Source organism: Lutra lutra, chromosome 10, assembly GCF_902655055.1.
Source record: "Lutra lutra chromosome 10, mLutLut1.2, whole genome shotgun sequence".
In the NCBI taxonomy this organism is placed as follows: Eukaryota; Metazoa; Chordata; class Mammalia; order Carnivora; family Mustelidae; genus Lutra; species Lutra lutra.
The window spans coordinates 107004780-107030902 of record NC_062287.1 but is presented as its reverse complement, the minus strand read 5'-3'; the positions used below and the strand labels follow the sequence as shown (position 1 = coordinate 107030902).

The window sequence follows — 26123 nt, the reverse complement described above, 5'->3', positions numbered from 1 at the left end:
GCCTCCAGCCCGTTGAACAAAATCACTTTAAATAGGTCAAGGAGAGCGCTGGGTAGCTTCCCTTTCATGTGCCCGGTGGCGCGGGCACATCTGGCCTCCCTGCACCAAAGGGACTTCGCTCTCCTTGCTGCGTCAAAAAGATATTTCATGTTAAAATTCAACGGAGAGATGTTAACCAGCCGTCGGAATAAGACTCGTCAGAGCATGGGCTGCTCCAACAGGCTGAACTTTGCCACGCTCTGTGCAGGGCTGGGCCCACCGCAGCCGCTGGCTGGCACATTTTAACAAGGTCGGGTGCAAACACCTCCCCCGCCCCCCGCCACCGGGCCGCAGAGCTTGTTGTCCAGAGAAGTGATTTTAGGCGGGTGTGAGGACAAGCTGGAGGTTTGGGGGGGTGGGGAAGGCAAGACAGGGATTTTGGCAAAATCCCTCTCATTTCGCCTGGAAAACACAGTGGCGGGATTTGGCCGGCAGTGTGCGAACACACTGTGAGATCGGGAGTTTTCTTTTCTGCTTCTGGGGATGAGAAGCACACAGCTGGCAATCAGAGCAGCTGGCGCCCGCCGGGTTTTTAACAAACCCATGAATTCTTCTGAAACGAGGGGCCATGTGGTCCGAGGGTTATGCACGAAGACTCTGGAGTCCGCCGCCTGGGTTTAAATCCCGGTTCTGTCCAAGCTTCGTGGCCTTGGGAAAGGAGTTTAACCTCTCCGTGCCTCAGTTTCCTCCTCTGTAAAATGAAGGTGATGAGAGTTCTGATTTCATAAGGCTCCCGTGGGGACAGTGCCAGTGGGCACAGATCACCTCTAACAGCCCCCAAAGAGCAGCGAATGGCCGTTATTAATGCTGTCACCAACATCTTTTATTTTCTGACAGTGAGGATGGGGGAGACACCTGGCTGCCCCAGGAAGCTACCTTGAGAAGGGTTCATGGGTGGCTGGGGTTGGCCCGGAGTCAGATCAAGCCTGGGTAGATGTTGTTTGAAGGACAGGCCTCGAAGGCCATCTACAGACTCAGGCTGCTGTAAATCTGGGTCAAACTGTGACTTTCCGCACGCGGCTGGTATCTGCTTGGCCGTTTTAATGCAGAGGAGCTCTTACTTCTGGAGGAACAGTGAGGGGACTGGACCTTGGGGCTCACTCCCCATCCATGCTGTTTGAACAAAATGCAGGAGGGGCAGAATTTTGGGGGGCAGCGGGCAGTGAAGTCGGGGCTTCCCAGCTTCTGGTTACTTCTTGTCCCTGCTGGAGTCTCTGCCACGTGGCTTGTGGCTCTCCCTGCCTGTCTGTACTCCATCGCTCTGTATCCTAGAAACCCAAGGCCAGCTTCCAGCCTTTATACGCTCATACTCGTGCATGCGTGCCAGCACGGACACACTCACACGCGCGCGCACGGCTGGCCTCAGTCAGGCAGGTTTGAGGAGACAGAGGGCGTTTTGCCCCGTAGCCATGAGAACATCAAAGTCTGGTTGGAACTCAACAGTCTTGCCTCCTCCCTCCCTCCCCTCTCTCTCTCCTTGGCTTCCTCCCGCCCCAGAGGTCTGCTCCTTCTATCCCAGGACCCTCCTGTCCTCTTCTCTTCTTTGCTGTAGTTTCCCTGCAAGACCAGGTGTTCTCAGGGTCTTGCCTTCCCCCCTGTGGCCCGGAGCGGGGGTGGGGGGTTCCTCATGGAGACAGTGTATCCCTGAGGGGCCGGTTCTCAGCTCCTACGGATACCCCGCCTCCACGGGGTACCAGGCTCCGGCCCCCAGCCCAGGATCACCAGGCACTTTGGGGAGGGCTGACATTGCCTCAAATGCCATGAGCTAGGGGTGTAACCGCACCCCACTGGGCCTTAAGGCGAAGGGAGTTTACAACCTTCCCTGCCTGCTGACCTAAGGCCCTTGATCTGTAATGGAACCAGTCTACTTTCCTTGAGAGGCACATACCGCTGGGCTTGGGGAATCGGGGACCAAAACAAAACATTCCCAGGCCACAGAGGCCAGCCTGTCTGCTTGAAGCCGCCTTGGTGCTCTGGTTAGTCCAGCAGTCTTTTAGTGACGTGGTTTTGCTTTTTAAGGTCACACGTAGGACTTCACTGTGCATGTGTAGACGTGCCCCCCTTTGCAGAGAGAACAGAGTCATCTTGCACAGCTAGCCCTGGGGGCGCCGAGGGACCGGACCTTCTTGTGCTACCTCTGAGCACCAAGATGACTCTCGAGGGGGCATCACAGAGTCCTCACATAAGCAAAAAAAGCCACAGATCCCTCCTCCCCCATACTCCCTTAGCTAATCAGCTAAACCCCTTTAAACACCTCTGGGCCAGGCAGAAACCTCGTGTTGGTTTTGGGACAAGAATCCACCTTCTCAGGTGACCAGCTGCCTGAATGAAGCTCCTCTTCTTTGCCAGTCAAAACCTGTCTCCTCAACATTGGTCTCCCGAGCCACACATGACAAAAGTCGGGCAGCCAGACTTGGGTTTTGGTGACAGGAGGAGGGGCTACACTGGTGGTATGAGGCCCTGGGGCTGGGCATTGCCTCTGCCCCTTTCTTCTGCTTCTCTCTTGGCTTCAGTCTTTTTTCTCCCCCCTTTTAAGAAAGATTTTATTGATTGATTGATTGATTGATCAATCGATTGATTTGAGAGCGAGAACGCACGTGAGGCGCGGGGAGGAGCGGAGGGGCAGAGGGACAAGGAGACCCGGTGCTGAGTACAGAGCCCGACGCGGGTCCCGACCCCATGACCCTGAGATCATGACCTGAGCCAAAATCAAGAATCAGATGCTTAACGGACTGAGGCCCCCAGGCATCCCTGTTTTAGCTTCAGCCCTGCTACAAATCCGTTTCCTCCACACAGAGGAGAGCATGGCAGCCAGTGCCCCAACATGTCCGTCCTTGCTGCTCCACCCCTAGAAAAGGGCTGATTTTCTTTCTTCCTGTGCTTAGAAACAGGTTGGTGGTGTGTGTCGGGGGGGGGGTGGGGTCTGGTGGGCCAGTGAGGACACGTGCTGCCTCCTGGAGTCAGAGGACATGGAACCTTCTGGTGATGCCACGGGGAGGGGGACAGGCATGGGCAGGGAGCCTGATTTGACGTTGGTGCCTGGAGGTGGGGCGGGAAAGAGGATGTTTGTGGATGGGGGGGGGGGGGTCTCTGGAGCCTTTAGGCTTCCAGCAGGTGGAGGCAGAGAATGGAGAAGCAACTGAACAATGGGATGTTCTTTTTGGCCCCTTCATGCTCTCTTCTCTGCCATTCACTCATTCACTCATTCTTTTGTTCATCCCACCAACAATTATTTAGAAAATACCTTGAATCAGGCTCTGGAGCAGAGTTCTGGGGACACAGTGAGAACAGGACAGACGCATTCCCACCAGCAGGTGCACCAACCACTAACTCTGTGAAGACAGATCCCAGAAGGGTGATGAAAGACATCAGGAGGGTTCGGGAGTAATAGGGAGGGGTGGGAAGGACCTCTCAGCCAGCAGCGGGGATAGCCTTGCCCAGGAGAGACGAGCGCTCACACCTAGACTGGGAAGTGGCCGAGTGGGCCCGAGCAGAACAGCAGGGAGCGGTGTGTGTGAGGTCCCTGCGGTGGGCAAGGACCTGTGAAGTTCATGGCGTGTCATGAGCCAAGTGAGCGAGGGGGAAGCTGGCAGGGGCTGAGACCAGGTCATGCAGGGTCCTGGGGGTCTCGTGAGAAGCCACAGAGGGTGGGGAGCCACTGGAGGGTTTCCTGTGGGCAGTGACAGAGAGAGAGACAGAAAGAGGACACAAGCAGGAGAACACGTGGTGGATGGTTGCTGTGTATGGAGGGCCGGGGCGGCAGTGGGAGCTCCTGCGGTGTCCAGGGGAGAGGGGACAGTAGCTTGGGAGGTGGCCATGGTGAGAACAGACATGGATGGCCCGGATGTATGTTTCAGAGAGGAAGACAGTGAGACATGGTGACATGGGGTGAGAGAGGGAGGGTTCAAGGACACCTCCTGGGTGTCTGGCTTCCACATTGACTGGAGTTAGGGCCATCTTGGGTCTGGGCGAAGGTCAAGGCTTCACTGTGGGCCGTGTCGAGGTCCTGACGTCAGCAAAGCAGGGCAGGGCGTCTGCTGGGTCACAGCTGCTGTGAGAAGGGTTGCTATGACACAGATGACCCCAGTCTTGGGAAGTCTGGCTGGGGAGGCCTGGGAAAGTGAGCGGGGGGAGCCCGGGTGCCTGCTCCAGCCAGAGAGGCCTCGTGGGGCTCCTGGCGCGGCTGGGACGCAAGAGAGGCTTGGCTGCTCCAGACACATGGGGTGTGGCCCAAACGCTGTGTTGTAAACAAGTGAGCCAATGGAATATTCTGGAGATTTCACATAAAAATTGTGACCTCTTGGGTGGCTCAGTGGGTTAAGCCTCTGCCTTCGGCTCTGGTCGTGATCTCAGGGTCCTGGGATCGAGCCCCGCATTGGGCTCTTTGCTTAGGGGGGAGCCTGCTTCCCGCCCCCTTCCTCTGCTTGCTGCTCTGCCTACAGAGCAGATCTCTCTGTGATCTCTTGTGATCGCTCTCTCTCTCTCTCTCTCTCTGTCAAATAAATAAATAAAATCTTAAAAAAAAAATTGTGGCCTCTGACTTAAAAACCCTCGGGAGGCTTGGCAACCCTGGGCTCAAGCTTCAGGGCGACGCTGTCTGGGCCAGAGTGGCCCTGGGCCCCTGATGCTGAGCCTTGTACTGCCCCCCCCACCCCCTGGGCTCTCCCGATGTTTGAGTTTGCGAGCCTCACTCTGCGAGCCTCACTCTCCAGTTTGGGGAAAAGACGTCACCCATCTGGTAAATCCCCACCAGGTGGCCATTCAGAAAACCTCAGGCATCCTATCTTTCAAGTTCCGCTCCTGATTTTCAGCAAATCCAAGGGACTCCATCCAGATCACGCCCTCCGACCACTCCCACTGGGTGAAGCAGGTCATTTCTTGCCTGGACATAGGAGCTGCCTGATGGGGTTCCCCGCTCCCGACCCTACAGCCCAGTCCCGGGTTCTCTAGACACCCCCACCCCCCTAACCTCCCTACCCCTGTCCAGGACCACCTTTCAGAATCTTGGTCTTAGCAAGTCAGCCCTCACTGAAGACCTTAAAGGCCCCCTTCTCACCCAGAATCCAGTCGACACTTCCCACCACGGCCACCCACCCTGCGCCTTGTGTGACCACCGCGCCAGCCTGGCCCCTACACTCACGGCCCAGCGTGCGTGGCCTCAGGGCCTGGACTGGGGAGCTGTCTTCCCATAGATGCTCCGCTCCGGGCTGGCTTTCAAGCTTGATAAATGTGTCAGGGAGCCAAGTGCCACAGCCATCAATGGGAGGGATGTGTCGCATAATATTGGTTGAAAGTCGTGACCAGTGGAAGGCTGTAGAATTTCCATGCCGGCATTGCTACAGCAAAGTTCTGAGGGCTGGGTCAGGGGCAGGCACGTGGCCGGGAGACAGTTACGTCAGTGGGGGCCATGCGGGGGCTTCTGAGGACAAGTAAAGCCCCATTTCTCATACACAGGCATTTGATAATCATTTTTTAAAGATTTTATTCATTTATTTGACACAGAGAGAGGAGATCACAAGCAGGCAGAGGGTGAGGGGGGAAGCAGGCTCCCTGTTGAGCAGAGAGCCCAATGTGGGTCTCCATCCCAGGACCCTGAGATCACAACCCAAGCCGAAGGCAGAGACTTAACCAACAGAGCCACCCAGGAGTCCCTGATTAGTTTCCCTATTTAAGTATATAACTTAATGGTTTTTGACGTTTGTACACACCAGTGAAACCATCTTCATAATCGAGAAAATGAACGTATCCATCACCCCAAAGAGCCTCCGTCACCACTTTGAAATCCTCCTTCCCTCCCCTCCTCTTGTCTTGAGCAACCACAGATCTGCTTTCTGTGCCACAAACTGGTTTGCATTTCTAGCATTTTCTATGCATATATTTTATATGAATTATAATCCATCGCATAGATACACTAAAATCTGTTTATCTGCTCATCTGGTGATTGACATGAGGGTAGCTTCCAGCTTTTGGAAGCTGCAAATAGAGCTGCTGGGGCCATCCACGTGCAAGTCCTCATGGACACGGTTTTCCATTTCTTCTGGTAAATATTTAGAAGTGGAGCAGCTGGGTGATAGGGTTGGCATGTGGGTAACTTTCCAAGAAACTGCCACACTGTTTTCCAAAGTGGTTGTACCATTTTACATTCCCACAATCTCGCCAACGTTTGGTCTCTTAAACTTTTGCTCTTCTAGTGGATATGTGGTGGCATTTAAAAAAAAATTATTTACTTATTTGACAGAGAGAGAGAGGCAGGAAGAGAACACAAGCAGGGGAAGCAGTAGGCGGAGGGAGAAGGAGAAACAGGCTTTCCACTGAGCAAGGAGCCCGGTGCGGCTCTCCATCCCAGGACCCTGGGATCATACCCTGAGCCAAAGGCAGACCCTTAATGACTGAGCCATCCAGCCACCCTAACATTTTTGTAGATTTCTTAGGATTTTCTACAATTTTCTCAACTGCAGATCAAAGATAGTTTTATGTCTTTCTTTCTTGTCTAGATGCCTTTTATTTATTTTTTCTTTCCTTATTGCACTGATTAGAACCAATATTGAATAGAAGTGGTGAGAGTGGACATCCTAGCTTCAGTCCTGATTTTGACAGGAAAGCATTTAGTCTTTCACCATTAAGTATGATGTTACCTGTAGGTTTTTTCATAGACATCCTTTGTCAGGTTGAGGAAATTCACCAACTTTCCTAATTTGCTGAATGTTGTTTATCAGAAATGGATGTTGAATTTTGTTAAATGCACTTTCTGTATCTATTGAGATGATCCCATGGTTTTTCCTCTATAGTTTTTTTAATAATTTAGTTTGTTAATCTTGATTTTTGAATGTTTTTTTTTAAAGATTTTTATTTATTTATTTGACAGAGAGAGATCACAAGTAGGCAGAGAGGCAGGCACAGAGAGAGGGGGGAAGCAGGCTCCCTGCCGAGCAGAGAGCCCAACGCAGGGCTTGATCCCAGGACCCTGAGATCAGGATCTGAGCAGAAGGCAGAGGCTTAAGCCACTGAGCCACCAAGGTGCCCCTTGAGTTTTGAATGTTAAAGCAACTTTGCATTCCTGGGTTAAACTCCACTTGGTCATGATGCATTGCCCTTCTTAGCATAATGTTGCATTTAATTTTCTAAATGTTTGTTAAGAATTTCTGTGTCCATGTTTTAAAAGATACTGGTTTATCATTTTCTTGTTATATCTTTTTCTGACTTTGGAATTAGGGTGATGCTGGCCTCAAAAAAAAAATGAGCCAGAAGGTGTTCTCTCTTTTTCAATCTTCTGGAAGACTTTGAGGGTAATCGTTACTATCTTTTTGCTTAAAGTTGTTTGGCAGGATTCACCAGTGAAGTCATGTGGGCCTGGAATTTCCTCTATGGGAAGGTTGTAAACCACAACTTCAATTTCTTTCACAGAAATGGGGCCAATAATGTTATCTATTTTTCCTTAAGGAAGCTTTGCTATTTCATAGCCTTCAGGAAACTTGTTAATTTCATCTAAGTTGTCAAATTTGTTGGTAAAATGTTGCTCATAATATTTCCTTATCATTTTAATGTCTGTAGGATTGGTAGTGATGCTTCTTCTTTACTCCTGATATTGATAATGTGTGCCTTTGTGTTTTTTTTCCCCTGAGCAATACATCTAGAGATTTATAAATTTTAATTGACTTCTCAAAAAACCAGCCTCAGGTTTCATTGATGTTCTTGATCATTTTCTATTTTTCTGACTTCTGTTTATTATTTCCTTTCTTCTACTTACTTCAGTTTAAATTACTTCTTCTTTTTCTAATTTCTAAAGGTAAAAGCTAAGATATTGGATTTGAGACTTTCTTCCCTTCTAATGTAATCACTTAATGAAATAAATTTCCCTTGAATCACTTCTCTAGTTTCATCCCACAAACTCTGATATGTCATTTTAAAAAAATTTTCATTCAATTCAAAATATTTTCTAATTACCTTTGTGATGGCTTCTTTTGGCCCCGGGGTTATTTAGAACTGTGTTGTTTAGTATGAAGGAGTTTCCCCGATACCTCTCTGCTACTGATTTCCAATTTCTCTCCACCACGATCCGAGAACATACTTTATATGACTTGAATTTTTAAAAACCTTTATTACAAGTGAAGTAAGGCTAGAGACCCATGGAAGCCTGTTGGTAGGGGAAGGTGTGGTCTTTATCATGAGCCCCCAGAGGTGTTAAGCAGATAGGGGATTTTATTTGAATTGTGTTTGATTGGCCTGCCATGCATTGGATTTGATGGAGGGAAATGGGGGTGCATGGGATGGGAAGCCTACGGCTTGAGGCTTCTGAGTCATCCAAGGAGAGTGGGCAGGTGTCTAGAGGGTCTGGCTCTTCAGGGAAAGTTGTGGGAGTAACTCTGTGACACAGATGTGGGTGTCAGGCCTGGGGGGGCCGGGCTGGAGGTGAAAGTGAGGAGCCTGGTGTGTGGGAAGGAGCTCTGGACTGGGAGCCCGGCCGCCTGGCCAGGGCTCAGCCATATGACTCCAAGCGTATCCCTCCACCTCTTTGAGCTTTACTTTTCTTACCTCTAAAGTAGGTGGTCAGCCTTCATGATCCCCCAGTTCTATCAACAAGGGTTGCTACCAGCACAGGGAGGAGGGTTTTTATGTGAATTAGGCAAAGGTGACCCCTTGAGTTAGACACCAAGGGTGCCCCTGTGAGGTAAGACCTCAAATGAAGGCCCAGTGTGATGCGTTCCCTTGACATGTAAGGGAAACCAGGAGGGTCTCAAACGGCTGAACCCCAGTCCTGCCCCACCTGCTCCTGTAGATACGGTCCCGTAGCAAACAGCACTTCTCATCAGGCAACCAGAGGCCATTCCTGTTATTCCTGAGGAGGGGGCCTCGGTCCCCTGTCAATGGGTGGGATTCCTCAGATACACCAGTCACATCCTCCCTCAGGAACCAGGGGTCACTCCGCAGGCTTTGTAATGCCTCTCATGGCCCCCGGTATTTCCTGCTGTTCCCATGGGCTGCAAAGGCAGCAGCTTCTACGTGTTGGACTGTGGTCTGTGCTAAGATCTGTTAATCCTGTCTCTCTCTCTCTCTCTCTCTCTCTCTCTCTCTCACACACACACACACACACACACACACACACACACACGCCCAGTAGGTTCTGTGATTATTTCCATTTTACAGATGAGGACTCTGCAAATGGTGGGGGAGGGGCTGGGACTCAGGTCTGTCCAGATCTTTTCGTTTGTGTCCTAGGATCCCCTCTGGGAGCTCGGAGGTAAAAAATCTGCAGCTTCCTTCCAGTTCAGTGAAGCGAGTCTGGAGTTTTGAGTGAAGGTGTGAAGATGGGAGCCTGGCAGGGAGGGGACAGAACCCATCTTATCAATGGGCCGGACTCTGCAGAGCTGAGGTTGGGTGGGGAGTTGGGGGACAGAAGTGAGTGGGAAAGCAGCCCTCAGCCTCAATGCTGCCTCTCAGCCCGGCCGCCCGACCCCGGCCACGCCAGGCCCTTGGGTTTCTCCAAATTGCCTCCTTCCTCCACTGGAGAAGAGGTAATTCCCTTCGTGGGGATCTTCAGCCAAAGGGGCTCCATGCAGGCAGAATTTCTAGAACCAGGTACTCTCTGTAACGACCACCTCTTGCCGCTTGCCCTTGGCTGCTGCGGATTTCCTAGAATAATCAAAAGACAGAGAGCGGTGTCGTGTGGTGAGATGGCTGGAGGGCTCGGAGGGAGGAACTGGCGGATGGAGTCTATGAGCATGTAAACTCCATGGGATTAGGGATGGATTTTCCGCTGTGTCCCCAAAGCATAAGATAGTGCCTGGAAACACAGTAGGTGCTCAAAAAAGTGAAGGAGTAGGTTAAGTCCCATCTTCCCTGCTTCTGAGCTAAGCATCCTTGGGCAAGTTACGTGACCTCTCTGTGTCTTCATTTCCTTGGCCATGAAACTGACCCCAACAGCACTTTGTGGGGTTGTTAGGATTAAATGAGATGCTCTCCTGACGCAGGAAGGGCCCCCTGCGTACCAGCTGTTGGTACTACTATTTTTAAAAAGGTTTTATTTATTTATTTGAGAGAGGAAGAGAGAACGAGGAGGAGTAGAGGGGAGAGGGACGAGCAAATACCCCTTCGGGTGTGGAGAGCCCGATGTGGGGCTCACCAGGACCCTGAGATCATGACTGGTGGCCAAGTCAGGAGTGGGATGCTCAACCCCCAGCCATTAGCATGACCTTGGTTCCTGCTCAGCAGCCTGTTGCCGTCCCCAGGATCACCTTCACCCAGGACACAGCAGCCTGGGGCCTGCGCTGTGGGCCTGGCACTGTTCTCAGTGCTTTAATATAATAACTTTAACTCAAAAAGTGGTCTTTGAGCTTGGGTGGACATTTTGTTCCGTTTTGTTTTAAACCCATTTTACAAATGAGGAAGCGGAAGCATCGTGGTGATTCAGGCCACAAAATAAACTTGAGGAATGTTCCCTTGTTTCTGTTCTCTCAAAGGATGGCGTGAGGGTAGCAGAGTGTGTTCCAGAAACTGAGCTCTTGATCCATCTGGTCCTGGGATTCCTTGAGGAAGACAGAACTAGGGTGGTCAGGGCTGGCTCCAGCCTCGTGGGTGAATGCGGTAAGGGAGGTCAGTGCATGGCGGGGTGGGAGGGATTCAGTCCCAGACAGTCTGGCTGCAGAGCCTGGTTCGTAGCCTTTGCATTTCCCTGCCTCAGGGACGAGCGCTTTCTACCTGTGAGACCTTGAATTGTCCCTTCATCTCTCTGAGCCTCTGGTAAACAGGGTTGGAAATAGTCTCTTCCTGGCTGTGTTGTAGCAATGATTACGTGGTTTCAGACGCAAACCTTGATGCCCACTGGGTCACTGCCCCAAGGGACCGGGGATGCTGTCGGCTCTTGGCAAACTCAGGCTGCTGGTGTGATCTCGATGACAAGCCCAGCCCAGCTCCAGCCTCTTTGTCTAGCACGTCTCCTGGATCCTTGGGCTCTCCCATCCCATCCCCCACATCTGCAGCCCTGCCCAGCTACCTCCTGGAAGCCCAGCCCTACTCCCAGGGTGGCCAAGAATCACTCACTGGTTCTCCAGGTCCCGGATGGTGTCAGGAAGTGGGAGTCCCCGGGTCTCCGGGAGGAAAAACAGGAGGATGAGGCTGGACACGATGGGGATGACACCGTAGGAGACGGGGGCCAGCAGGGGCACGGCCTGGCGAGTCATCCTGACTAGGGGGCCCATTACAGCCCCTAGACGACCTACCGAGTGCAGGAAGCCATCTGCTGTCATCCTGTGGGTGAAGGGGAGGGCCCAGACCTTCGTCACTGCTGCCACTTAAAAGAAGGAGGCTTTACTGGGTGGGTGGAGAGGAGGGGGAGGCATTTGGCTATGCCAGGATGTGCCAGGGGAGAGAAAGCTGCGTTGAAGGAGCTATACTCCTCAGAGTCTCCTGACACTACCTCCTCCACAGAGCCCTCCTAGATTTTCCCACCCTCTGCTTCCGAGAACATCCAATCCAGAGTCCTTCACGGACTCTCAAGGACCCACCCCATTCTCCCTGGTCTGCTGTGCTGCTCCTGGATGCCCAGCCCCTCTCTTCCCTTCCCCCACTGGCCTTTCCAGGTATGCCTTTTTCTCGTGCACCCCGGGGTCTGGCCGCCCCTCCCGGGTTCAGCGTGCCGCTCAGCCTACCGCAGTGTAGTTGGGTAGAGCTCGGGCTTGTAGACACTGATGGAGGTTAAGCTTATGCCAAAGCATCCCTTTCCCAGCACGGCGAAGACCACGCGCACGGTCTGCAAATCTGGGCAGAGGAAGATGGCGACGGTGGGGTCTGACCGCGGGGTCCCCAGTCAGCCCGGAATACCCCTGCCCTTGACTGTGCCCAGGTGCCCCACGGTGCTGACTTGGTGCCAGGCTGCCCAGGGTGGACAGGGATGCGGGTGCAGAATGACATCACGGTTGGGGGGCTGGAGGTGCGGGGGCAGGGCCAGAACCCAGCCCAGTCTGGGGTGGACGAGCCTGGGGCAGGCAAGGTTGGCTCTTGGAACTTCTCCCTCCAGTGTCCCCGGGGCAAGTCTCTTTGGGACATAGGTGTGGTTCTTCCATGAAGGAGAGGGTCATGACAGGTCCTCCGCACTGCCCTTGGTCTGCTCGTGGGAACGCTGGTCCCGCTGGCTTTCGCGGGGACCCCCAGCTAGAAAGCCAAGCCCCGCCTTAGCTTTCCCTCCCACACATTGTAATGATGAGTCTCATGAACTGTCACACACCTGTCATGGCAAATTTTCCCCGAGCACTGCCTTGTTTGGGAGGTCATCCCTCTGCCTCCCTCCCGGTTTCGCTCTCCGTCCAGAACTTGGGATCCCCACCCTTCCACCCGCCGCCCTGCTTTGAGCCATAAATGGAGACTAAGAGGGTTTTGGGGGCATTAGAGCTTCATTCAGAAAGAAAAGAGTAAGACAGGGGCCCAGGGGCCCTTGCCAGCAATCTGCACACCTCAGCTTTCCAGGCTTGGTGTTCCTGCCCCACTTCAAGCAACCTAGAGCATCCAGCAGCTTCCCCAGCCCCTCCTCCCACCTTGGGACCAGCCTCAGGCTTGAAGTCTGGTCCCAGCCCTGGACTGGTCACTGGCTATCTGAGAGACCTGAGGTACCCAGCTTCACCTCTCTGAACCTCGGTCGCCTTAGGGGAGTGGTAGGGAACCGATGGGGGGATTCGAAGCCTGAGGTGATGTGGCAGGTGTAGGCTTGGGCACAGCTTGCACACAGGGCTGTAGGGGTGCTGGTCTAGGCGGCAGGAGAGGGGAAGGACCCCAGGAGGCCAGTACACCAGGCTCTCAGCCGCTCAGTCCCCTCAGGCCACCCACCCTGCCTCACCTTGTGGGACGAAGATGTTGGCCAGGATGGAGAGGCCAGCCATGGCCTGGAAGCTGGCCAGCGTCATGCGGTGACCCAGGAAGCTGAGCAGGAAAGTGGTGGTGGCCCGGCCCAGTAAGTCCACAACTCCAAAGAGGACCTGGAGGAGGAATATGTCACTCCCCAGGTTTTGCAGGTCGAGGACCAGCCCGTAGTAGGAGATCATTTGGGAGAAACTGCAGGGCAAAGCCAGAAATCAGATCCCTGCCACACAGACGAGAGGGCACACACCTGGGCTGTCCCCAGGGACACAGGCTGTCCTGAGCAGGTCACTACCGGACCCCAAAAAGCCTGTTGGATGTCAGACAGTCTCTCGAGAGTGGGACTGACCCAAGAGAGAAAGGGTAGGCTTCATTCATTCTGCCTTAGGCAGTTACCTCTCAGGCTCCCGGCCACCAGTCGGCCACCAGCCAGCGGGGACACATAACTCTCCAGGCTGATGAGGCTCTGTGGGTCAAGCCAAGCTTCAGGTCTGGCCCTAGCATTCTCTGGCTTTGCTTCCAGTCGCGGCCAGAACCATGACCTGGCCCAGCTCTAGTGGCCATGAACCTGGGTGAGTCTCTGCCCTTCCCTGGATACCAGTTTCTTTATCCTGAAAGATGGGTTCATTGTAGAATGAGGTGGGCTGTGTTGTCCCAAAAGAAAGATACTTTCCCAGCCTCTGGGAATGCTACCTCTTAGCTGGGGAGATCATCCCATGACATAGGCCAGAGGGATGGCTCAAAAGGATCACCCCAGCTCCTTGAGCCCTCCATGGGCTTGTGGGGGGTGCTGCAGCGCCCGTACCCCTGGGACAGCTCCCCTGCCCCATTCGCTTGCTTCCCTCCCCTCAGCTCCCCTGCCCTGCCCTAGCCTCCCCATCCCATCCACAGGAAGGGATCCCAAGAGCCCTCTGCAATGAACTTCCTGCTTACTGATCTGCACCCCAAGTCTGCTGGCAGGAGGGTGAGCGGGATGGAGGGGTAGAGAGTGGACACGGGACAGACTGCCCTGCCACAGACCCCCAGGCTCCCCAGTAGCAAGCTGATCCTAGAGTAGCGGGATTTCCGCAGTTTGGAGATTAAATCTGGGTCCAGTGATGGCCACGATGTGAAATTATTTGCTACCACTTTTCAAATCAGTCCCCAGCCCGGCTTCACGGACACTCCCTTTGGGCCACACCCCGGAGTGTAGCACTCAGCAAGACAGCAAAATACCAGCTGTAGAATAAAGCTGCAGTCCCCGGCCTTTCTTGAAGTTTGTGGAAGCCCCGTGGAGGAGGGGATCAGCTCCGGCTCAAAGCAGCCGACCCACCAAAGGGGTTAATGGTAGAAGCCGAGAAACCCACCAGGTTAGCAGCTTCCCAGCCTGTGATCTGAATAACAAAGGATGCAGAGGGGCTCCTGGGAGCGCTGAGGAAGCCTTGAAGGTTTTGAAAGAATGGCCCCCTCCACATTCCCGGCACCAAGCACTCCTTTCCATTTGTCAGAAAAAAGGTAAGCCAGGACAAAAAAAAAAAAAAAAAAAAAAAAAAAAAAGCATTTGATCCATTCTCTAAGGTGTAGCAAATATTTGCCATTGGAATCCATATGGGGTTAAATCTAGCAGAAAATAAAATGTTCTCCTAATCTTTAGTTTCAAGATCCTGTCTCCATCAAACCTGACCCTCGCTTGTCAGTATGTTCCCTGCAAGTCACTTGAACTGAATTTGTTTTATTAGGGGCCTTCTCCTGCTCCCAGGTGCCTGTGGGGGTGCCAAGAAGGGGCCTGCTGGGGAGTCCGTGCTCAATGTGGGATCTGGGGGGTTGCAGCCGGCAAGGAGGGGCTCAGCCGAGGTTCAAATGCCTGTTCTGTCATCTTGGGCAAGTTAACTGCCCGGCTGGGCCCTGCTGTCCCAGGGGCAGGGGGTATAGATGAACTTGGGTTCCCCAAGCTCTAGGGACATAGGCTCACCTCCAGCCTGGGCTTCACTGTGCCCCTGTCCCTGCCCTTCAGCTGGCTTCCCACAGGAGCCCCATCGCCCCTCCCCCATGCTGGCTGGGACTCCTGCCTCCCGGGGGAGCTTCCTCTCCGGAACAGAAAGGTGTTTCCGAGGCCGTGCAGGAGCTGTCCCCCATCCCAACTCTGGAAATGACCGAGGCCGTTTTTTAAGCGACGAACTTGAGCAATGGAAGCCCCAGGAAAGTAGAAGGGCCAACAGCAAGACCACCCGGATGAAAGCAAACAGACCCATCGGGACCCACCTCAAAACAGCCACTCGCTGACCCGTTGGCTGCTTGCAACTGGGCACCGTTAGCAAGAAAGGAACATTCCACTCGTCCCCTACCTCTTCCCCTCCCCCATAACTACAGTCCCCCCCCCACCGCCCACTGCCTCCTGGCAGACAGTGTCTCCTCTGCTATCCTGCCTGCCGCTCCCTTGCAGCGAATTCAAAAACTTCCATGTCTTTCATTCTGCCTTAGGTGACCACTTACATGGCCCTGGCCGCCGGCCTCCACTAACCATCAGGCGGCCCCACGGATGCCACCAGCCTCCCCGCTCAGCCCCGGCCCTGGGAAGGATGACCAGGGCACGTACCTCACCAGGAACATACTGCAGCTTCTCCAGCGGAGCGTGGGCACGAGAAACAGGTCCAGCACCGACCTGCGGGCCTTCACAGAGGCCACCTCCTCCTCCATGCTGGCCGTGAGCACCTGCGGTGAGAACAGGACACAGTGGGGGGGGGGCATTGGCCCCACCCCGACCCCACGCCAGGGAATGGTGGTGTCCAGGTGGGCAGAGTGATGGGAGGAGCCCAGCCTGGAAACTGGAAAGCCTGGGGGTGGGAGCAGGGACACGGAAACAGAAAGATCTCTCTCTGTGGGAGATCTTCTGCCTTTGGCTCAGGTCATGATCCCAGGGTCCTGGGATCGAGCCCCATATCAGGCTCTCTGCTCAGCGGGGAGCCTGCTTCCTGCTCTCTCTCTCTGCCGGCCTCTCAGCCTACTTGTGATCTCTGCCTGTCAAGTAAATTTAAAAAAAGAAAGAAAGAAAGAAAGAAAGAAAGAAGAAAGAAAGAAAGAAAGAAAGATCTCTCTCTGGCCCCCCACTGCAGTTGGCCTCCCACCCTGGGCAGAGCTCCTTTCTGCAGACAGGGACCCCCTACTCCGAGCCAGGGAGTCAGTCTTGTGTCCCGGCTCTGACTCTCTTAGCTGCGGGCTACGTGCTACTCTCGGCAGTTCCTAGGCAAACCCGACCACCCACCTTGCCCCTCATGGCTGGCACCAGGGTCTGCCTCGTACCCCAGCCACACGGGCTCCTCACTGTACACAAGTGCCCATTCAGATTCTTCCTGCACCTCTGGGCCCCAGGCCCTGTGTTCAGCTCATTCTTGGTCAGCTCACCTCATCCTGGAAGCCTTCCCTGATCCTCCCAACCCCAGGCTGAGTTTTCTTGTTTCTACTGCACATCCTCCCACACCTGCTTTCTTGAAAGAATCACCACCTAAGCAGCACATCCAGTTCCCCCCCAAAACACCGAGAAGCCCCGCGAGGTCACCATGCAATGCACGTGGTTGAAAGCCCCTGACAAGCCAGCTGGGGGTGGGGTGTCACTTCTGTCGCCGGAGTGGGCAGTATTGAAGTTGATGATAAGACATCTGTGGCTGTTGTCTCTCTGCCATGTCCCACATGTCACAAATAGGGGCTCTCACCTCGACGGTCAGTGACGTGGTGGCTTCCTTGTGGCCGTTTATCCTGGCCACTTTTCTGAGCTCCTGGAGTGCTTGTTCTGGTTTGCCCGTGATAATCAGCCAGCGGGCAGACTCCGGCAGCCACCTGGAAAAGACCCAGATGCTTACCTGGCCCCTGCACTCTTCCAGGATCCTGGGCCCTCCTCGCCAGGTTGGGAGGGGGATGTGGGCAGCTGCTCCCCCAGCAGCAGCGGGAGAGAGATGGCAGCCAGTTGCTCTCCCCTCAGCACTGCTGGTGCCAGGGCGGGAGACTGGCAGGCCCCCCAGAGAAAAGCTGGGTCCCCATGCCCGGCCGCCCTCTTTCCCCTGTGCCACCCCGTCTGGCTTCCCAGCAGCTAGGGACTCACGCGTGGCCAGTGCACGGGCTGCCCGGGACTATGGTGATGTGGAGCCCGTTTCTGTGACAGTGCACAGTGTACTACATCCCCAGCCAGAACTGAGTGGTTCTATAAAAGTAGCCTGCTTCTTCCCAGCCTTCGGGAAATGGCAGGGAGAGTCATCTCCTGGGTGAAAAGGTCTGGCGTATACCCAGCCTAGAGGGGCTCAGCCCTGTTTGCAGGGAAGCACAGTGGTTCAAAGAGCCAGCCTGCCTGGGTTCAAATCCTGCCTCTGGTGCTTACCAGCTGTGTAGCCTGGGGCAAGTCACTGAACCTCTCTGGGCCTCAGTCCCTCACCTGAAAATGGCGGTCATTGTATCACCTTCCTCGTTAGAAGAAGTGAATACACATCTGGTATGACCAACAGCATCTAGGATGCACCCAACACAGGTGACCAGAGGGGCCGATTAAGTGTGATTATGGGATGTCCTCCTCCTTGCTCACTGATTCTGTTGCTGTGCCAAAACTCTGTGTAGTCAGTGGCTTTTGATCTGTTTTCTTTGCTGATGTGTCCCCATGACCTAAAACTGCATCTGGCACGGGGCAGTAAATACTGGAGAAGGAATGAATGAGTCCTTGCTACTCTCTGTACTGCACAGCAGACTTACGGGGTGCAGGTGTACTCAGCCCCGGTTCACAGACATGACAGAACGTTTGGGGTCGTGAGTTTGTGTCTGTTTCCCTCTCCCTCACCCAAGAACGTGTTTCCAGATCTCAGGGCATGTTACGGCAAATAACCATGGTAATTGTATCTTTTCATATCCAATGCCAGTCCGCACTGACCCAGGTATCTGCAGGCGGTCAGGCCAGTGATGTGAAGGAAGGTGTCCGGCCGGTGAGAGCAGCTGGGGCCGAGAAGGGGAAGACCTGGGGGCCAGCTGGCCAGATGGGAGCCTCATACCTTGGGCTAAAATGCCCACCCCGTAACTCTGAACCCCGAGATGTGTCTCCTGAGCAGGGGCTCCGCACACATCCTTGCCCTCCGTGGCTCTCAGCCCCTTGGGATCCATGCCCAGTCAGGGTGGTGGGGTTGAGGGGCACCCTGGCCCTCCAAGTCTCCCTCCTAGTGAGTGACATCCTCCCCAAGGGCAAAAGTCTCACACTGTACCAACCAGGAGATCAGGAAGATGACAAAGAAGGGCATCGATACGGCTGTCTGGAGAGCCCGCCAGTCCCGCAGGGTGAAGGCCAAGGCCCCCAGGGCCAACTGGCCCAGGCTATAGGAGCATCCCAGCACTGTTACGGTGACGGTCCTCCTGCGGGTTGTGGTCCACTCCACCACTGAAACGTGATGCAGAAAGGCAGGTAAGGCCCACTTGGTGGCCTCAGTCCCTGTCTCCACCCCCACCCCACCCCCGCCCATCATGGCACGTATTGCTGAGGGAGGGACTCACTGAGCGTCACCGGGATCATGATGATGCCGGCCACTCCAAAAGCGCTCAGGAACCGGAGGCCACAGTAGATGAGGAAATTGGAAGCAAAGATGATGCCAGTGTTGGCCAAAGCCACCTGCAGGCAGCACCAGCTCAGCACCGGCTTCCGCCCGAACCTGGATTGGGACACAAGCACCGTGGGGGCCTGGAGAGGGGCGGTGGGACTTGGGCCTGGGGGCAGGTGCTTGGAGGGAAAGGAGGGTTTGAGAGGGGGGGACACCTGTTGGGGCCCCTCGGTGCAGACAGCACCTGCTCCCCACCGCGGATCTCCCAGGAGCGGGCTCCGAGTCTGCTTGTTATAAAAATAGCAAACGCTTGGATCTCAGGGCCAACGTCACCTCAGGGTGAAGCATGGGCTCTGGGCGCCCGGGTGGCTCCATCAGTTAAGTGTCTGCCTTCAGCTCATGATCTCAGGGTCCCGGGATCGAGCCCCGCATTAGGCTCCCTGCTCCGCGGGAGTCTCCTTCTCCCTCTCCCTCTCTCCCTGGCTTGTGCCCTCTCTCTCACTCACTCATTCTCTCTCTCAAATAAATAAATAAAATCTTTTTTTTTTTTTAGAAATTTTATTTATTTATTTATTTGACAGACAGAGATCACAAGTAGGCAGAGAGGCAGGCAGAGAAAGAGAGGGGGAAGCAGGCTCCCTGCTGAGCAGAGAGCCCGAGGCGGGGCTCGATCCCAGGACCCTGGGATCATGACCTGAGCCGAAGGCAGAGAATTAACCCACTGAGCCACTCAGGCGTCCCTCAAATAAATAAATAAAATCTTAAAAAAAAAAAAAAAGAACGGGCTTTGGTTGAATCACCATTTTGTATACCTGAGACTCATAGTACAATGCATGTTAACCAAATGGAATTTAAATAAAAACCGAACAAAGATGGGCTTTGGCATCAGAAGCCTGAGTTTGAGCCCAGCTGTGTCCTGCCTGGGTGACCTTGGGCACAGGACTCAATGTCTCCGAGCCACAGCTCCCCCGTCTGTGCAATGGGGGTGTGCGTGATCACGGCCTTACAGAGCCGTGAAAACCGTGATGACGAGCAAGGAGGCGGCGCGCCCGGGGGTTGAGCGCACGTGGCCTTGGGCAAGCCGGCCAGCACGGGGACCAGAGCTCCCATGAGACCACCCGTGTCGGGACCTCGGACATCTACCTGCACACCCACCGTGCTGCTCCAGCCCCAAGGCTGGCTTAGCCCAAACCACGGCCTGCATTTGGCCAAAGCGTGTGTCAGTCCAATGGGAGAGATTCGGGCGATGGTTGGCCCGCCTGTCTGAGCACTGCCCAGGAACAAGGACATGTGGCCCAGACCCAGGTCGAGGGCTGGATGCCGACACCGGGCCCTGACGCCAGGCTCCCTGGGTAGGCTGCAGACTGATGGTGATTTGGCTCCTGGCATGGACAGCCCCGGGGGAATGAGCCAGAGCCGCATGGCAGCTGTCCTCTGAAAGTGCCACCTGGACCACGTCCTTCCCTGCTGCTCGGGCCCCCCACCATGCTCAGGATTAAATAAGGCCCACCAACGATGATGGTAGCAAAGCCATAACAGGAGGAGCCCACACTACGCCCTGCCCAGCCCAAGGTCTGTCTGTGATTGATGTCCTTCATGTGATTAACCCACAACAGCCCCACGGAGAGAGCCAGGTCCCCAGAACAGGAAGAAGAGGAGACATGGGAAGCAGCATACCCACCTTCTAGGGAACCAGGGAAAGAAAGGTGGGGTTCCCTTCTAGGGAACCCAGGGGCCAGATCCGGAGCCCACAGGGTGTGGCGAAAGTCGGGAAGCTGTTCGTGTATTCACTGAATAAGGATTGGGTGCCTGCCACGTGCTGGATGCTGGGGACCTGGGGATGCCGTGCCCCTGCCTTCTGGGAGCTATGTCCCTGGGGGACGCCCCCGGTTGACCAGCGAGTGAGCGAACGAGTGAGCACTGTTAGAGTAGGTGCAGCGAGCAAGGACAGAAGGCACGACCAGGGGACCCACGGTGCCGGAGGCCAGGGCGGGGGTCCCAACGGCCCCTGTGGGGCCTCCCGCCTGTGGTGGGAAGAGGCTGCCTGGGGTTGAGGTCTGCATGCCGGGCACAAAGAGACCAGGGGGACAACCTTCAGAACGAGGCTCAGCCACTGGCCACCGGCCATGGGCTCCCTCTGAGCTCTGCAGCCAGGATGCCGAGGGCGCCCCAGTAAGGGCATGCATGGGTGTGGGGGAGAAGCCAAGGGCCAAGCAGAGGTGGAGGGGGTGGGGGGCAGGAACTGTCCTCAGTGCGATGGCCCTGGAGGACCTCAGGCTGGCATCAACCAGATCCACATAGAGGATTTCACAAAGTCACTCTGAATGGAGGAAAGAGACCCTCAAGGGGGCCAGGGCCTGCCCCAAGCCAGAGAGGCAGGTGGCTTGGGCAAGGGGAGAGTATAGAGAAGAGGGGCCTGGGGCTGGATCTGCGGGGGGAAGGCAGGAGACCAGGGCTGGCTCCCATGGTTAGGGGTGTGCCATGGGCGGGGGGGGGGGGGGGGGTGGGGAGGGGCCGGTTTCCCAGATGGAGTCTGGTGCCGAGGGGTTGGGCTGGCGGTGGGGGTCACGAGGCCAGCGTTGGACCCAGCATATGTGAGGCAAATGCTCCTCCACTTGGAACCTCAAATCGGGGTGGGGGGGTGGCAGTTGCCAAGAGAAGGGGCGGGGCTAGGTCCTGGGGGCAGTGGCCAAGAGAAGGGGCGGGGCTAGGTCCTGGGGGCACCACCTCACAAGGGGGAAGAGCCAGAGGAGGAGGAGGAGGATTTCTAGTTCACAGCAGGCCAAGTACTTGGAGTTAGAAGAAAGAAGGGTGGGGGCACCTGGGTGGCTCTGTAGGTCAAGTGTCTGCCTTCAGCTCAGGTCATGATCCCGGGTCCTGAGACTGAGTCCCGCATCCAGCTCCTTGCTTAGCATAGGCTCCCTGGAGCCTGCTTCTCCCTCTCTCTCTGCCCTTCACCCCCCACCCCCCCACTCAAGCTCACTCACATGTGCACGCTATCTCTCTCTCTCTCTCTCTCTGAAATAAATAAATAAAATCTTTTAGAAGAAGGAGGAGGAGGAGGAAGAGGGGACTATGGGCTCCCTGAGGACAGGGCTGTCCAGCGCCTGGCACACAAGAGGTGCCCAGGAAGGCTGGTGTCTCCAAAGGAGAGAGCGTGGTGTTTGAGGGGATCGCGCACAATGTAGCTTAATCTGGCCTGGGATTCTTGGCCGTCGCTGCTCCCTGGGGACCTGGGACTCTCGTCTAGACCCAGAGAGCCCTGTCTCTTAAGGAATATGGATGCTCATGGTCCATTTCTGTACTTCTGTCCCCATGGTGCTCATTCTGTCAAGGAGAAGCCGGCGGGGAGTGAAGGTACTCACCGGTCAGAGAGGAAGCCCCAAGAGATGGACCCCAGCAGGACCCCAGCCATGTAGATGGACTGGCCCATGGGCTTCAGGCCCTGGTTGTCACATACTAGGTCCCACTGGAAGAGAAGGAGGGCACAGCAGCTGGACTCAGGGGACACAGAACATTGGGGCCTGGGTGGCAGAGGGAGACCCAGGTTGGGAGTTCCCAGCCAGGAGCACCTGGTCAGCCTGGGTCCTGGGGGTGGTGTCCCTCGAGCCAGGCGATAGAGATGGAACTGGGTATGCTGGGGTTGGGGGGGGGCTCCATTCTGTCCTCCCAGCCAGCTGTATGGCACGCACGTGATTCGGCTGCTCTGGGTTCGTGGGGGTGGGCAGTGGAGTGTGGTGGCTGAACCACAGGCTGCGGTTCTAACCCTGTGGCTGGCTGGGGGAGCCCGGGGTTTTCTGCACCTGCTGAGCCTGGTTTCTCATGCATAAGGGGGGCTGTGCAGCTGCTTCCCTCGCAGGGCCGCTGGGATGAGCAGAGAGGGCTGAGTACGTGCGACTATAATTTCTGAGTGCTCCTGCCCAGGTCCGGGCATCCATGGCCCGAACACCCCCCACTACACAGTCCTCCACCAAGACTTGACGGCTTCGCTCTGTTCTCTCACCAGGGCCACTGAAGCAGGAGCCCCCTGTCCCCACGGGGCAAAGTGATCACTGGAAAATGCCAAGCAGATCCTTGCATTGTGGCCTGGCCCCCTAACTCCTTGTGCCCAGACACAATGGACCTCCTTCTGCACCCCAGACCTGGACTTTTGTCCCCACTGGGCTCTCTCTGCACCTTCCTTGTCTCCTCATCCAAGTCTCCCCTCCAGAGAGGCCTTCCCCACCTGCCTCTCAGCCCTGCTCCCAGGACCTGCTTTCCTCCTGCGTAGCCGCAGGACAGGCCGTGATGGAGACCCAGCTTCCGGCCCCTGATGGTCTGTCTAGGCTGAGGCGGCTCCTGGAGTGTGTGAGCTGTGTGTCCTGGCCAACTTATCTCCCTTACTCTGCTTCTCTTTGTTCCTTCCCAGAGGCAGACAAGGCCCCCTGCTCGTGAGCTCGGAGTGAGACTAGGGGGAAAGCCTCTAGAACAGTGCCTGTCACTGTCCCTTTCCTGCAGGGTTAAATGGTGACCAATTCTAAAATTCCTCAAAGTCTTCCTGCTTATCCTGGAACTCGGGCCTCAGATCAGGATCCAGGCCAGCATGTGTTGAGCAATTCGCTTGAGATGCAAGTCCCATCTAATTCAGTACCGCTGGCGGGAACAGTATGATCCTTCCAGGCATGGGTGGGCGGCCATCCCTGGGAGGCTGGGTCAGAGAGCCGTGGGGTTGGCAGGGGGGAGGCCCTTACTTCCGACACGATGGTAGAGGTGAAGGTGCTGTGGTCGTAGACCCAGCCGTCCATGCACGGCTCCGTGGCAGCCTCGCTCCAGTTGGTGGCCGTGGCGTTGGGGTCCAGGAGCTGCCACTGTGGTTGGCGGAAGCGGCGACACTGGTGTGGGTCGAGGTTGAGGCCTGGTGGGATGGAGACGGTCAGGAGGTCCTTAGAGCTGAGGTTTGCGGGGGCCTCGGAGCTATTGTCCAGCATGCGGACCCAGCAGCGGTGGCCTGGGACAGCGGCCAGGAAGTTCTCTATGAGCATTTGCGACGGCACCAAGATGGAGGGAAGGAGGAGAGTGAGAACTTGCAGGGCCTGGAAGAGGCCCACTCCCCCTGCTCGCTCCAGGAGCTCGGCGAAGGCCATGGGCAGAACTGCAGGCGGCCAGGGCAGCTGTCCCAGAGGTCAGGGAGCCCGAGAGTATCCTAACCACTAGCAGCTGCTGGAACCCAGGTCCATCAGGCCTTCTGCATTTGCTAGCCTGCAGCTGGTTGGGAGAGCCGGCTCGCAACCGGTCAGTCGAGTCAGTCCTGAGATGCCCCAGATGCTTTGAAGAAACTCCCCCTTACCCTGTTTCAGGGAATGACGCTTGGGTGCCCCACCCCTCTGGAGAGGGGACATCAGGGACAAAGCTCACTGTCCCCAGACTGCCTGGGGCCTCCCAGGCGCTCTGGTTCACCAGCACCAAGAGTAAAAGATCAAGCAGGTGTGGAAAAAGAAAAAAAAGAAAAAAGAAAAAAAAGGATGCACTGAGCCGTGATGTTACTGAGCTCCAGTCGTGGAGGAAGTGGCACCCGGCAGTGACCTTGGTTAAAGTGCAATCTCACCGTGAGCTCCCGGGCAGGAAAGTCAGGTCCAGCTACTGGGGAGCCTTTGGCAGCTCTCTGCTGGGGGCCTGCTCACATTCGTAAATGAAACTTTCAGGTCCCTCTTCGTGTGGCTCTTTAAATCAGGAAACAGTTGGCCTGAGTTTCAGCCGCGCTGGACGAAGATTCAGGCTATTTGGCTACAGCACAGAGGTGGGGGACTGGGCAGGGTCCTCTGTAGCTGCCCCCACCCCCGCAGGCTGCAGGGAAGCAGGTGGGCTCCCAGCACCAGGAGGACCCAGGCCTGGGCTCATTCCCTCCTTACTTCGCGCCTCCGGCCAGGCAGCCTGGGAGACCAGCTTGCAGACTCACTATTTTGGGAAGCTTCTATTTCCAGGTTCCAGGTTGCATTTATTAGACTGGAAGCTCCCCCAGGTGGAAAGCAGGGCTGCGATCCCCTGACATCCATTCGAAGCCCCTCTTGGGCCTGGAGCTGAGCAGGTGTGCAGATCAGGAAAGTGAGTGAAGCCATATCTCCCTGACCCAGGGTCTAACTCTAGCCTAGCCTGGCTTGAGGAGGGGTGAAGGCAGCCCCGTCCCCAGTACCCCACCTAGACTGAGCCTCTTAGTAGCAGCTGCTCCTGGCACTGGGGGCTTGCTGTGTGTCCGGCTCTGTGCTGCCCGTGCAGTCCGGACCCTCTCCTTCTCTCCTCATAGCAGCCCTTGAGCCCTTGGTGCGAATTCCTCCAGACATGGAAACTGAGGCTCAGAGAAGGCAGGCAGCTTGCCCCAGGTAACATAGCAGCGTGGGGATTAGAACAAGACACCAAAGCCAGAGCTCTCTCTCTGAGGCCCCTGGACAGGCTGCCATGTGGCCTCTGGCCCGTCATGGACCAGATCCCAGCAAAGGCTGGAGTTCAGGATTGCCATCAGACTTAGGGCCAGCCAGGGAGCCGGAAGTCATCTCCCAGGCTAGGAGAAGAATGGGCTGAGTCAGTTCTGGAGAGAAGTCTGACGAGTGCTAGAAGTGTGGGTAGGCATCTGGACCCTGAACTTCCCAGAGGCTTGGAGAATCCGGCCACTGTGACACCAGCCAGGGGGCCGAGGAGTGGGGGGTGGGGTCTGGGCCTGGATTTCAAAGCTGGCTCTGTGGCAAGAATTCATTAGGAATTTCATTTTATTTTTTAAGATTTTATTTATTTACTAAATTTGTTTATGGTTTTATTTTATTTAAGATTTTCTTTATTTTTAAGGTTATATTATTTTATTGATTTCTATTTATTTGTTTATGAGAGAGAGAAAGAAGCAGACTCCCTGCTGGGTGGGGAGCCCAACATGGGACTCGATCCCAGAACCCTGAGATCATGACTCGAGCCGAAGGCAGACGCTTAACCCACTGAGCCACCCGCGTGCGCGCGCCTCTCCTTATGAATTTTAGAATAGCGAGTAGAGAGAGGTGGAGAGAGAACCAACCCAAATTAGAGCAGGGGGCCATGAGCGAGGGGCCGATTGGGCAAAGCCTTAGTCCAGCAGCCCGAAGGCTGAATCTCACATGGAAAGAGCTGGGCTTTATGCCATGTTTGTGCAAATAGCATCTTCACAAGGGAAGGCCTGGCCCCGGGGCGGGGGGGCAGCGACTTTGAGGCCTCCCATCTCCGGCCCCTGATTTCTGGCCCATGCCAGGAGGTGTTGTCATGTTGGTGGCAGCCCGGCTCAAACCTGAGCAGGGGTCAGAAACCGCAGGAGTGCTGGCATTCTAAATGCCATTTCCCAGGTCCTGCCACAAAGGAAGGCCCCATAATTTGCATTTAAAAATAAGCCCCCAGGTGATCTGGTGGCGGGGACCCACCCTGGCCTCACTTGGAAGATTGGAATTCTTGTCTCTATCTCCTTCTTCCATGTGCGTAAAAAATGTTCTCTTCTCCCCTGCCCTTTGCTTGTCATGGACGCCCCTAGGCTTTGCTTACAGCAGAAGGTCAAACCTCCCAGATTTGCCAGAAGGCTCCCGGAATCTCCAACTGACTGTGGGCTCTCAGGCCAAGGAATTTTTTAATTTGGGTTTTCGGTTTTTCTGGGGCTGCTTGGGGGCAGGGCTTGGTGCAGCTGTGCCGCCACCTGCTGGTCATACCCGG

The 26123-nt window shown here is 55.4% G+C and overlaps 1 protein-coding gene across 4 annotated transcripts in view; it reads right to left on the bottom strand.

Moving 5' to 3' along the window:
* SLC22A12 (solute carrier family 22 member 12) overlaps nt 1-23843 on the bottom strand; it is a 39238-nt gene extending 15395 nt beyond the window's left edge. Inside the window, exons 1-11 of one of the 4 annotated variants that reach the window (XM_047691642.1) lie at nt 23755-23843; nt 23159-23439; nt 21794-21897; nt 18385-18539; nt 18103-18271; nt 16575-16698; nt 15461-15576; nt 12866-13080; nt 11685-11793; nt 11077-11283; nt 9499-9669 (exon numbers count right to left, since the gene is read on the bottom strand). In XM_047691642.1, coding sequence (XP_047547598.1) covers nt 9606-9669; nt 11077-11283; nt 11685-11793; nt 12866-13080; nt 15461-15576; nt 16575-16698; nt 18103-18271; nt 18385-18539; nt 21794-21897; nt 23159-23439; nt 23755-23806 — 1596 coding nt within the window. In that variant the 5' untranslated portion in view covers nt 23807-23843 and the 3' untranslated portion in view covers nt 9499-9605. Of the gene's footprint in view, nt 1-9148; nt 9670-11076; nt 11284-11684; nt 11794-12865; nt 13081-15460; nt 15577-16126; nt 16134-16574; nt 16699-18102; nt 18272-18384; nt 18540-21793; nt 21898-23158; nt 23726-23754 lie in introns of those variants that run through there. The other 3 variants (XM_047691640.1, XM_047691643.1, XM_047691641.1) reach the window with 3 other exon arrangements.
* Nucleotides 23844-26123: the final 2280 nt, after the last annotated feature.